This window comes from Narcine bancroftii, chromosome 14 (genome assembly GCF_036971445.1).
Source record: "Narcine bancroftii isolate sNarBan1 chromosome 14, sNarBan1.hap1, whole genome shotgun sequence".
NCBI classification, from domain to species: domain Eukaryota; kingdom Metazoa; phylum Chordata; class Chondrichthyes; order Torpediniformes; family Narcinidae; genus Narcine; species Narcine bancroftii.
Genome location: NC_091482.1, coordinates 49,220,828 through 49,234,563, shown reverse-complemented (window position 1 = coordinate 49,234,563; position 13,736 = coordinate 49,220,828). Strand labels below are relative to the sequence as shown.

Here is a 13,736-nt window from a genome sequence, read left to right as displayed (position 1 = left end):
GATGCTCAGAAAATGTTTCCTCTGCTAGGGGAATCATGAACTGGGCAAACAGGCATCCGATTATATGTGAAATATATTATGAATTGGTGCATTCGGATTTCTCTACAGAGAGCTGCAGGTACTTGATCAGGATCGTGGTGGAGTTGAAGCCAATAAACAGATCAATTTTGCTTTTATCAAATGATTTGAGGTTGTATGGTCTGCTCTTCCTACTTCTTGTGTTTTTGGAATAATTATAACAAGAGGTCATTTGATCTCTGTGTTGCTCTTTGTTGCAGTTCTCCAATTTGGTCCCACATCTCAAATGTTCCCCCATAATCCTGAAAATTGGTTCTCAGGTAAACATCCAATGGCCTTTTGAAAGTCCCTCTGAAATCTGTTCTTTCAAGCAGGCATTTTGAGTTTTGATCATCTAACTGAAGTGATTCATTGCCCTAACTTACCATTAGCAACAGTTTGTCCTGACTTCAGTTGTGAAACTTTTATAATTTTATATATCCTTGGATCTCCTATTAACCTTCTAAGGCTAACAATTCCAACTTTTTCACTCTCCACATAACTAACAGACCCCATCTTTGATATCATCCTGGTAAACCTTCTGGCATTCCTCCAAGAATCTTTACGTACCTGTAATTGTGAACAAGGGGTAGGGCTTGATCATTTGTGTTAACCAATGGGGAGAAATCAAGTACAGATTGGACCTTATTGTCTAGAGTTTAAACAATTAATCTAATTAAAACATGCATTTTTTTTGGCAGCATGGATGCAAACTGGGGTGTTAGAGTTTAAGTCTTAAAATTGTGTTGGCCTTTGGGACAGATGAACATTTTTTTTTACACTATCCTAAAGTTTTGCGTGAGGCCTCGTCAGAAATTAAAATAAATCTGGCGTTGTCTTCTTTTACTCCAGTTTTAAAAAATAGTTTTCCTCAGTAACTGCTTTATAAACTTGCCCCGTGTTCCCAAAGGATTATTGAACATGCACCTTTATGTTCCTTCAATATTGCATGTATACTGACTCTTTTACATGCTGGTTTTCAGTCTGTTAATGTTCTTGCAAAAGATAAAATGGTAATTCAAAAAGTATTTCTAAATAAATATCTTAATCACTTGTTTGTATTTGCTTCAGGCAGATGTGTTAAAACGATAGATGTTCCATTCACGATGGGTGAGATAAAGGTCTCCCCTGATTATAATTGGTTCCGAGGTACAGTTCCACTGAAGAAGGCAAGTACTGTTTATTTACATTCAGTAAGGTGGGATACAAGAGGATGATTTTTTCTTGGAAAGTGTTTCTCTGGAAAGATTTTAAATCTAAACTGTTCCACAAATTGGTGAAAGGCTGCTGTTAGTAATCAAGTTTATTGTTATCTGTATGTACGAAATCTCTGGTCCTCGGTGGAGAACATGCAAACATACAACTAGACATAAGATACATGCAGACAAACAATATATATTCAGGACAAATACTTCATCAATATAGATTATTAAATATTGTTACATGAATATGAGAGTCTCGGATGGTTCATGTGAGCAGTTCCTTTGGTCGTTCAGCATTCTCACTGCCTGTGGAAGAAGCTGTTCCTCAGCCTGGAAGTGCTGGCTCTGATCCTCCTGTATTTGTTTTCTTGACAGGAGCAGCTGAATAATGCTGTGTGTGGAGTGGAAGGGGTCCTCAATGATTTTGGATGCCCTTTTCAGACAACAATCCCAGTCAACCATGTCAGTGTGGGAAGGGAGACTTCAGTGATCCTCTCTGTCACTCTTTATGGTCCTTAAAATGGAAAGGTTGTAGAAAAAAATTTGCAAAGATGTGACTAGGATTGGAAGGTTTAGGTGATAATGAGAGACAGGATAAGCTGGGTTTTTTCCCCTACCTATGGAGTGGTGACCCTTTTATAAAGGTTTATGAAATTATGGGAGGCATAGATAAGACGAATGGTCACAGTCTTTTTCACATGGTTGGGGAGTCTAAAACTTGTGGGCAGAGATCTGGAGTGAGAGGGAAAAGATTTGAAAAAGGACACCAGGCACAACTTTTTTCAACACACAGGGTGGTGGGTCTTTGGAATGTGATGGTGGAGGAAGTGGTGGAGAGGAGTACAAAATCAACATTCAAAAGACATTTCAGCAGGTTCATGGTTAAGGAAAGGTTTAAAAGAACATGAGCTGCATGCTCAACACAGCTCTATTACAGTGCCAGCGACGTGGATTAAATCCGGCATCGTCTATAAGGAGTTTCTATATTCGCCCTGTGACCTGTGTGGGTTTTCTCTGCTATTTCGTCCCATCCTCCTTAAACATAAAGAAAGAGTTGGTACATTAATCGGGTGGACTGCATGGTTTTAAGGTACAGAAGGGCTTTTTTACCAAGCTGTGACATGAAGATTTTAAACAAAATTAAACATGCAGGCAAATAGGTTGGTAGGCATCTTAGCCAGCCAGCATGGATGAATTTGTCTTAAGTCTCTGTTTTTATGCTGTATAATTCTGATGGAACCTGGCAAATCTAAATGCTTTAAATCCTCAATATAACCACTTTCTGCCACTTTAAAAGTAGAACTGCATATATGGGAGAGAAATTAAAAGATCTAACCCAGTGGTTTTCGAACTGCCCTCTAATCTCACATTCCACTTTAAGAAATCTCTATACCATCTCTGTGATTAGTAAGGGATAACTTAAGGTGGTATGTGAGTGGAAAGAAAAAGTTTGAAAACCAGTTTTAATCATACCTAATTGACTCACAATATGCACGGTTTCAGAACTCCAAACGAACTGGGCCAATGACAGTTTTTCTAAGCAAAATATTTCAGTAACAATTGGGTCTAGAGCAGTGATTCTCAACCTTCCCTTCCCACTCACATACGACTTTAACCAATCCCTTACTAATCATAGAGCACCAATGGCATAGGGATCACTTAAGGTGGAATGTGAGTTTAGAGGGGCAGCTTGAAAACCACTGATTTGAGTTCTCGATTATTATATATTGTCAAATTCCTTTATCCTTGTTTTATAGTATTCTCAGATTTGTCCACCGTATTCCTCTAAATTAGAGTGAGGGAAATCTGAGACTTTTAGCTAAAATTCTTTTTCAACAATCAGATGCAGTTCATTGCGACACCCTACCAACTGAGCTTTTCATGATCTTGCATCCGACCTCTGATATCCAATTATGCACAAAAGCTTCATGTCTGAATTTGTTCCTCTGAACATTTATTTGCGATTGTATTGCTGCATTATCTATGAATTTGTTCCAGAGGTCGATGTTCTTTTATTTCTAACAACTCGTCCTAAAGATCAATATCTTACTATTCTAGAGCTGTTGCAAACAATTTAAGAAATTGTTAAAAAGATTGTTTAAACAATTACACTCTAAAACAATGATTTGCTACGAATATTTTAAAATTAGTCTATAGGAAACATTTTGGACTTTATGAATTAAGTAATTTAAAATTCTTATTGTGTTCAACTTCCTCTGGGTTTGGCTTACTTCTGCAACTTCTTCCAGTAATACAGAACATGGATTGGCTTCTCAAATTACAGCTACCTGCACATTCCCCCCATTCCTCACCCAATTACAGTAACTGCTGAAGTTGTAATTTTGGATGAGGTCCTTTAAGGGGGAAAAAGCGAAGTGCTGAGCTATTTGAGTCATTAATTGTTTCCTTATCTTGTGATGATTTGCTACCCTGATTGACCACTGACATCACCTGCCTGACTCTGCCTCCTCCATAATCATCGGCCCAACTACCTGTGCCTCCCGCAATTGCTAGTCAGCTGCAGGATTTCTCCATCCAAATTATCCCATGCACACCTGCTATGGTCCTCCTGACAACCCATCTTCTTTGTGATCCTCAGATTTCTGCAGTTGTGTTTGGGCCTGGTGCTTTTCCACAAGTGAAGTAGACTGTTTGAGTCTCCACCTCCAGGAATTCACTCCGTTCAGTGGGCGAAGCCAAATTTTGTCAGTGTTCTACAACATGTGATAGTTATGTCCCAGTCCTGCTCCCCTGATCTGGAACATCTGGCAATCAAGTGCTGCCCATTCTACCTGCTGTGGGAGTTCATCGCCATCATCTTGCTCACAGTGTACATTCCACCCCAAGCTAACATCAGGTTGGGACTGGAGGGACTGAGCACTGATTAGCAGCCACGAGACAGCACATCCTGACTCCTTCATGATCATTGTAGGGGACTTCAATCAGGCCAACTTTTTTTTCACAACTTTATTTATTCATTCAACAAGGTTATTACATACAGTAGAAAAAGTACATGTTGTGAACAATAAAAAAAATTGTATAAAAAAGAAACCCCCCCACCCCTCAGTCTTTAGGAGAGCCAAAAAAAACCTAAAATATAAACTAAAATATATTTACTAAAATCTAATCAAAGTAAATTTAAATGTAAATATTCTGAATATAAAGACCACTTATTAAGAAAAAAAGAATAATTATCATGTAAAACATACTAGGTGATTTTTTCCATTACCAAACAGGTTTTCATCTCATCATGCCATCTATTAATATCAATCACATTAGCATTTTTCCATGTACTTGCTATACATTTTTTTGCTACAGATAAAGCTAAATATACAAAAGAAATCTGAAATTTATCTAATCCCAAATCTTTCAAAGGCTTCAACTCGCCCAACAAAAATATTGTCAGGTCTAGAAGTATTTTGATCTTGTATAAATGTTCCAAAAACAATTGAATTGCTTTCCAAAAAGATTGTATATGTACACATAACCAAACAGCATGAAAAAAGGTTCCAACCGAATTACCACATCTAAAACAAGAATCTGATTCACTAAAACCATATTTTTTAAACTTTTCAGGTGTTAAATACAATTGATGTAAAAATTGTAATTAATTGTAATTGCATAACGAACGTTCATCAATCTAGTGACACTATTATGACAAATATCTAACCAGTCATCCTCAGAAAATGTAAGGCTAATATCCTTTTCCCATTTAATCTTAGATCTATCCCATCCCTTTTTTTCCATACTCTCCTGTGATATTTGGTACATCAATTAAATATATCCCTTCTTTGGTACCATCACCAGAAAAGATTCAAATTTAGTCAATTTAGGTAAAGTCATATCTATACCAAATATTTGTTTTACTAAAGATCGAAGTTGATAATAAACGAATAAAGAATTCTCATTAATACCAAAATCTTCGCTCATTCGATTAAAGGATAAAAATTTACCTTCTTTAAAACAATCCCCCAGATATTTTATACCTTTAGATTTCCAATGTAATAAACATTGATTATGCATTGAAAAAAGAATAAGTTGATTATTATATAATGGTGTTAAAGTCAATAATTTACCCTTAGAACCTATTGTTCTATTTTTTCTCATCCATAACTTCATTAAATGCTTTAGTATAGGCACATTATTGTTGTAATAAATTTCAATTGCATCGAAACAAAAATTGATGTATTTCAAATTCAAAAATATTCGCCATCTCAATTTTAGCCCAACTAGGGGGCCGTTCCAAATCCATTAATAAACTAATAAATTTAAATTGAGCTGCCTCATAATAATTTTGAAAATGTGGTAAACGTAATCCTCCTAATGCATATTTCCAAGTTAACTTATTCAAAACTAGTCTCGGAAATTTATCCTTCCATAAAAATTCCCTAACCATTTTATTTAAATCTCGGAAAAAATTCTTATTATGTAAACACGGAATTGACTGAAAAAAATATTGTATACGTGGAAAGATATTCATTTTAATTGTATTTATTCTTCCAATTAAATTTATAGGAAGATCCTTCCACTTAATCAAATCAGCTTTGATCTTTTTCATTAACGGTACATAATTTAATTTATCTAAAGATTGATAATCAACATCCACATTAATACCCAAAAATTTAATTCGATCAATCCACTTCAAATTAATAATAATATTCTTATAAACTGTATAATCTCCTTCACCTATCGGTAAAATTTCACTTTTTTCCCAATTATCCAGACAAAGGTCCATATTGTATTAAACACTCCTTCAAATGTAAAAGTGACTGAGCTGGATTTGTTAAATACACCAGAACATCTTCAGCAAATAGATTAATTTTGTACTTCTCATCTAAAACTCTCATACCTTGTGTATTTTGTCTTATCAGCTGTGCTAAAGGTTCAATTACTAATGCAAACAAAGCTGGAGACAAAGGACAAACTTGTCGAGTTGAACGAGTTAATTTAAAAGGTTCCGAGATCTGACCATTTGTCAATACCCTGGCTATTGATTTATTTATTAATCCAACCAATAAAAGAAGGACCAAACTTAAATTTCTCTAAAACTTTAAATAAAAAGTTCCATTCAACTCTATCAAAAGCCTTTTCTGCATCGAGAGATATCACCATTGGATGGTCAGGACACTGTCAATATTTATTAATCAAACTAATCACTCTAAGAATATTATCTGAAGCATATCCTTTATAAAACCTGTTTGATCAACATGTATCAACTTAGGTAAAAATTTAGCCAATCGATTTGCTAATACTTTTAGCTATTATTTCATAATCTACATTTAACAAAGAAATTGGTCTCTATGAAGACACCTTCAACGGATCTCTATCCTTCTTAGGAATTACAGTAATTAAGGCACTAGAGCATGATTCAGGTAGATCATAATGTTCATTAATCTGTCGTATCACATCTCCAAACACTGTAGATAAATCATCATAAAATACCTTATAAAATTCAACTGAAAACCCATCATCACCAGGTGATTTTCCATTCGGCATTTCCATCATAGCCAATTTAATTTCTAAATCAGTAAAAGGAGCCTCCAGCTCCAATATATCTTCTAATACCGGTAATTTCAACATCGATAAAAAGGAATCAATCGATCTGCTCTCCTGTTTTTCCTCGGAAGTATATAATTTCTTATAAAATGAGTAGTTTGAATTGCCATTTTAGATTTTTTAACATTTTTTGGAAATTTATCTAATAAAGGTTCCAGAACACAGTTAGAATCTCCTCCAACCAGAAAATTTTCATTAGCTTGTCCCAGAAGCAAAAATGCATCCAAAATAAATGATTCATCATCCACATTCAGTGCATAAGTGTTGAGTAAAGTCCAAAATTCATCAAAAATCTTACAATTCAATTTAAGAATACGTCCTGCATTCATTTCCATTGATTGTAATTCAAAAGGTAAATTTTTATGTATCAAAATTGCTACTCCCTTAGCTTTAGAGTTTAATGAAGAAAAAAAAAATGTCCAACCCAGTCCCTCTTCAATTTCATACTTTCTTTTTCATTCAAATGTGTCTCCTGTAAAAAAGCAATATCAATTTTCATCTTTTTGATATATGTCAAAACTCTCTTACGCTTAATCGGGTTGTTTAATCCCTGAACATTAAAAGTAGCAAATTTCAAATTTGACATATCTAATACAATTACTAAATACCAAAAATAATCACAAAATTAATAATAACAAAAAAATTTAAATTTTTTTTGTTATACATAGAACCCCCAAATTAAAATATATAGGCCCTCCAAATAAAAATAATATTCGTTAATAAGAAAAAAAACCAAAAAACTTCCAAAAGGTAGTAACTCCCTAAAAAAAAAAACTGGGTGTGGATTACCCACTAGTGACTGATGACTAAACAAAGAAATCAGTGCAATCCCCTCCTCCCCAGCCATCCAATCAAAAATATTAACATATTACAAAATAAATCAGCCTTGAGATTCAAGTCCAGATGGTGAACTCATTTCAAGAGTAGATGAACTCTTTCCATTCCCGTTCTTTCCACTTCTGCCATTTTTCCCATTTCCAAGACCGTCAGATTTTCTTTTAGGAGATAATGGTGGACTTCTTCTTTGTCCTCTGACATCTGGTAGCGAATTAGCAAAAACCATTGCTTCATGCTCACTCTCAAAGAATTGAGACTGATAGTTTCCATAAAATACTTTCAACACAGCAGGGTAACGAAAAGCAAATTTGTAACCTTTACGCCATAAAACATCTTTAACTGGATTAAATTCATATCGGCGTCTTATGACATCTTGACTCAAATCAGGGTAGAAGAAAACTCTACTATTCTGAACCATTATTGGAGCTTGCCTTTGTCTTGCATTTTGAACTGCAAGTTGAAGAATTGTCTCTCTCTATCCAAACAATTCAAGCAACAAACTATCACAGCTCTTGGGGGTTGACCAGGTAGGGGTGTTCTTCTTAAAGCTCTATGGGGTCTTTCCAATACCAATCCATCAGGAAAAGACTCTTCCCCTAACATCTGAGGAATCCAATTTTTAAAAAATTTGACAGGATCTTGACCTTCTATTCCTTCTGGCAGACCCACAATTTTCACATTATTTCTTCTGCTATGATTTTCCAAATAGTCTTTTTTTTTGTTAATTCTCTTTCCCGGGCTCCTAAATCTTTAACTGATTTTTCCACCTTTACTATTGTTTCTCTATTGGATTGTACTTGTTGTTTACATTCAGAAAAGGAAGCTTCAGTTTTTTAAAAGTTTTCCCAATTTTCTTTAGCTCCTGCCTTAACCACAGTTAGGTCTGAGCTCATATCAGTATTCATGTGAACCAGCTGGTTCAATTGACCAATAATGATATCCAAATAAGAAGCAATACCTTCAAACATCATATAAACAGGCTGAGATGCAATTTGGAATGCAGAATCCGGTTCCATAATTTGTAACTCACTTTCTTCCAGCTCTTCTTCCATCTCCTGTGCAGAGTAAGGCAAGTCCTCTTCTGGTTGTACATCAAAAGGCAGCATTCTAGTCATTTTGCTGCGGGTTTGGACACCCAATGAGGACCCCCCCGACTTCCTCAGGGAGTCGTCGCTGTCCTCCCCCCGCAGACCATTTTTTAATAAAATTACAGAATCCTCCGTAATTAGCAGCGCTACTCATGACCACAGTCGCTATAGACTGCGTGTCTTGCGTCACAGTCCTCTTTCTCCATGCTCCCATCTCTTCCACCAGGGTTATTCTTTGCAACAAGCCTCCAGTCTCATGCCCAACTTCTCGGGGGTGCACTCCTTCCTCCACAAAACAGGTCGAACCAGTGCCATCTTGAGATTGGTGAGTGGCTGTTACTTTAACTTTTGTCCCCACCGGCGATTGTTGAGGCTTGGGGATCGCTGAAATCGAGTCTGAAGCTGCTTCAAGTCGTTTAGGCCCCAATTCTTCTACACTTCGAAACTGTATTTTCTTTTGTAACTGAGACTCAGTTTTTTATTACATTAGCAGCCATAATAAAATTAAAAATAAAGGGTTTAAAAAACAGGTACTTAAAGGTCTGACCAGAGAGAACAGGGATTACACATCAAGTCTCTACGCCATTTTGCCACGCACCCCCCCCCCCCCCAAAATCAGGCCAACTTGAAGGAGACTCTAACAAACTACCACCAACACGTCAGATGCGAGACCACAGGAGACCATTGCTACACCACCATGAAGAAAGCTACCGGGCCTTACCACAGCCGCACTGCAGCAAGTCTGATCACCTGACTGTACCTCTACTCCTGGCATACAAGCAGAAGCTGAGGACCACAGCACTAGCAACAAAGACGGTTGAGGGAGGCAGAGGAGCATCTGCAGGATGGCTTTGAATCAGTGGACTGGACCATATTCAAGAACTCATCCTTAGACTTGAGTAAATGTGCAACATGTATAACTGAACCTACCTGGATAAGTGTGTGCCTGTGAACACATGCCGGATATTCTCCAACAACAAGATGAATTAGGGGATTTGCAACCTGCTGAGGGCGAGATCAAGGATCTCGGGGATTCAGATCTCTACAAGAAGTCCAGGTACGACCAGCGGAAGGCAATCTCTGAAGCAAAATGGCCATTTCGGAGGAAGCTAGAGGCAGAGATGGATACACGCCAGCTGTGGCAGGGAGTGCAGGCCACTGCAGCCTACAAAGTGAAGGTGAACACCATAGATGGCTGTGATGCTTCATTACCTGATGAGCTGAACACCTTCTTTGCCCTCTTTGAGGAAAACCCAACAGTGTCTACATGAATCCCTGGCAAGGCTGAGGACCCTGTGGTATCTGTCTCTGAAGATGACATCAGAATATCATTCAAGTGGGTGAACCTTCGCAAGGCTCACCATGACAGCATACCTGGCAGGATACTGAAAATCAGTGGCAACCAACTAGCTAGACATTTTCAACCTCTCATTGCTGCAGTCAGAGGTTCCCATCTGCTTCAAAAGGGCATCAATCATCCCGGTGTCCAAGAAGAGCGAAGTGAGCTGCCTCACTGGCTATCAGCCAGCAGCATCAACATCCAGTCTGTTGAAATGCTTTGAGAGGTTAACCATGGCCTAAGTATAGGTTTGGACCCACTGCAATTTGCCTGTCATCACAATCGCTCCACAGCAGATGCAATATCGCTTGCTCTCCACCCAGCTCTGGATCACATTGAAAGTGGCACCTTATACATACAGCACCACCTTCAACACCAATATTCCCTCAGTGCTGGACAACAAGCTCCAAACCCTGGGCCTCTGCTCCCCGTTCTGCAACTGGATCCAAATCGGAAGCCCAGTCAGTATGAATTAAAATCAATGTCTCTTCTTTACTGACTATCAGCTCAGGCGCACCTCAAGGATGCGTGCTTAGCCCACTGCTCTACTTGTTATACACCCATGACTGTGAGGCCGGGCACAATTCCAATACTATCTACAAATTTGCCAATAACACCACAGTTGTCGGCAGAATCACAAACGGCAATGAGGAAGCGTGCAGGAGGGAGATAGATCAGCTCATTGAATGATGTCTAACCAGTAACTTTTTGCTCAAAGTTAGCAAAACCAAGGAAAAGATTGCAGACTTCAGGAGGAAGTCAGGAGAACATGATCCTGCCCTCGTCGAGGGCTCAGTAGTGGAAAGGGTCACGAACTTCAAATTCCTGGGCATCAACATCTCTGAGGATCTGTTCTGGAGCCTCCATGTCGATGCAATCAAGAAGAAGGCTCACCAGTAGGTATACTTGGTGAGGTATCTGAGGAAATTCGGTATGTCACCAAAGACTCTCGAAAGCTTCTTCAGGTGGACCATGGAGAACATTCTGGCTGGTTGCATCACTATCTGGTATGGAGGTGCCAACGCTCAGGACAAGAAAAAGCAGAGTGACATCACGGGCACCAGACTTCACTCCATTGAGGGCATCTCCAAGAGACAGTGTCTTAAAGCAGCCTCTATCCTCAAAGACCCCCAACCACCTGGACCATGCCCTCTTCACTCTGCTACCATCTAGAAAAAGGTACAGGAGCTGAAGATGAGCTTCTTCACTGCTGGCATTAGATTCCTGAATGATCGGTGAACGAAAGACACTGCCTTTCTTTGACTTTTTGCGCACTATTTTTATTTATCGTTGTACGGTGGTTTATATGAATGTTTGCTCATTGATGGTGCCGCAGAACAATGAATTTTGTGATTTGTTCCTCACAATAAATTTGAGGAAAACCCAACAGATTCTGATCTTGACCAATACTGTTTTGAGTCTTTTACATGTACTTGTACAATTGACCTAACTCTTCTGGGTTGTCATTACAATCCATGCCAGTGTAGCTTAAGAAACAGAATTTTACACATAAATACAGGACAGTAACAGGCCTTTTCAGCCCATGAGTCTGTGCCAACTAATTGACCTACAACCCCCGGCACATTTTTGAACGGTGGGTGAAAACTGGGGCCCCTGGGGAAAACACATGCAGACACGTGGAGAATGTACAAACTCCTTAAGGACAGGGTGGAATTCGAACTCCAGTCCCAATTGCTGGTGCTACAACCACTAACCACTACACTAACGGTGCTGCCCAGAAGACATACATAGCCAATATCCTTTAATTCCCTCCAATTACGATCTTGTACAATGCTAACAATTGCCCTCTGATGTACAAAACTAAAGAATTATAGCTCTGTGAAGAAACTAATATCTTGAATCCAAATGTCCATTCGTTTAATTGTGTTTTCTGGAATTTGTCTGGCCTCTCCTGGTTTTCATTCATAATTAGCTTCACAAACGTTTCAAAATGCCTTGTAATATCTATTAAATATACATATTGCACTATTTGTTTATTTCAACAGTGACTGACTCTTTACAGAGTGTTTGTTGGTTTTGTTTCTATTACATTTTACTTCAAGGATTCAGGCTACCTTTAACCCTTTCTGTACTCATAATTCTGCATAGAATGTTATCTATGCAGATCGTGGCAAGATGGCATAGAAGACAGATGTGCAATTCCACCTTCCCCCAAGCTAGATTTTTAAATACCCGATTAAAAAATTTATAGAAGTGCTTATAAGTAGTATTTACAGTTTTTGGAATAGTGGAGGATTGCAATGGCTACTAATGTGAAAAAGTCAAAAGCTCAATTACAGAAGAAATTACCTTCTAAAAGTGTTGAAGAATTGAGGCCTACCTATCAAGTTGAAACCACGGAGTCGTCGATGAGAGCCCCCAGGCCTCAGGAGTCCTGCACAGCCGATCCTGCATCCGCAAGATGGCGCCGGCTTGATAATGAGCTCGGCTGGCGCTCTCGCGTGCACCCGTTAAGCCGGGCGCACTGGCGGTCCGGCCGAGAGAGGAGCCCTCGAGCCTGCGATGTTGCCTAGTGGTCCAGGGGCATGCAGTGTAGCGTTGGAGGACGCACCTGCGCGATCGATGGTACTGCCGGGCATGCGCGGTGCTTCGAGGGTGCGTGAATTACTGGGAAAGGTGTGGGCTGTGGGGGAACCCGAGCGACGGCAGCCTGACGAGGTCGGTGCACCGTCGTTGGGTGTCCAGACCTGCAGCCGCACCGGAAATGGACCAGTTGTGGTTGAAGAAGAGGATTTAACTTTATTGGAATATACACAGGAAGAAACAAGGGCTGAGACTAGAGAAGGTAGGCCTCAAAGGGAGGTGATGGAACCTGGACTGGATTCTGTGTTTACTGTTTTGGAAGGGATTGCTTACCAAATGGAGAATATGTCGAAGCAGATGACTCAAGGATTTTTGGAAGTGAAAACTAAAATGAGTACTATGTGTGAAGAAATGACAAATATGAAGCAAGATATGACTGTAGTTAAAAGTGATGTTAATAGGTGTATAAAATCAGTAGACACTGTACAAGATAATTTCAAAAAAATTGAAGCAGCTTTTTTTGAATGTAAAAATCAAGTGGAACGTAATAGGGGAAAAATGGAAAAAGTGGAGGATTCTTTTGTGGACTGGGGGATTCAGAAAAAGGAATTATTGAAGAAGATTGATTCATTGTAAAATCAAAGTCGGAAGAATAATGTAAAAATAGTGGGTCTTCCAGAAGATATTGAAGGTTCTGACCGGTCTGGAGTTGGATCGAGCACATAGAGCATTAAGGAAGAAGCTGTTTCCAGGACAGTCACCATGGCCGGTTTTAATTCGTTGTTTGAAATACCAAGATAGAGAAATGATATTACGACTGGCGGTGCAGAAGGCGCGACATAGTCGAACTCCAATCATGATTCAAAATAATAGAATATTCTTTTATGTGGACTTGAGTCAAGAAATTATTAGACGACGTCGTGAATTTGATTCAGCTAAAGAGGTATTGTGGTGGAAGGGTTATTCATTATCCTGCGATGTTAAAAGATTTTTACAGAAATTTTCAATCCCAATATTTTGGGAATGATCAGGATGCATTAATTTTTGCTAATTCGTTGGCAGATTTGTGAGGGAATGGTCGGTCTTCATCGTTGTCCCCTAAAAGAAGGACAC

The 13,736-nt window shown here is 38.7% G+C and overlaps 1 protein-coding gene across 5 annotated transcripts in view; it reads left to right on the top strand.

The window, feature by feature from the left end:
* spg21 (SPG21 abhydrolase domain containing, maspardin) overlaps nt 1-13,736 on the top strand; it is a 66,695-nt gene that overhangs the window by 17,494 nt on the left and 35,465 nt on the right. For 3 of the 5 annotated variants that reach the window (XM_069910684.1, XM_069910685.1, XM_069910686.1), the window contains exon 2: nt 1,129-1,226. In XM_069910684.1, coding sequence (XP_069766785.1) covers nt 1,164-1,226 — 63 coding nt within the window. In that variant the 5' untranslated portion in view covers nt 1,129-1,163. Of the gene's footprint in view, nt 1-278; nt 339-1,128; nt 1,227-13,736 lie in introns of those variants that run through there. The other 2 variants (XM_069910687.1, XM_069910683.1) reach the window with 1 other exon arrangement.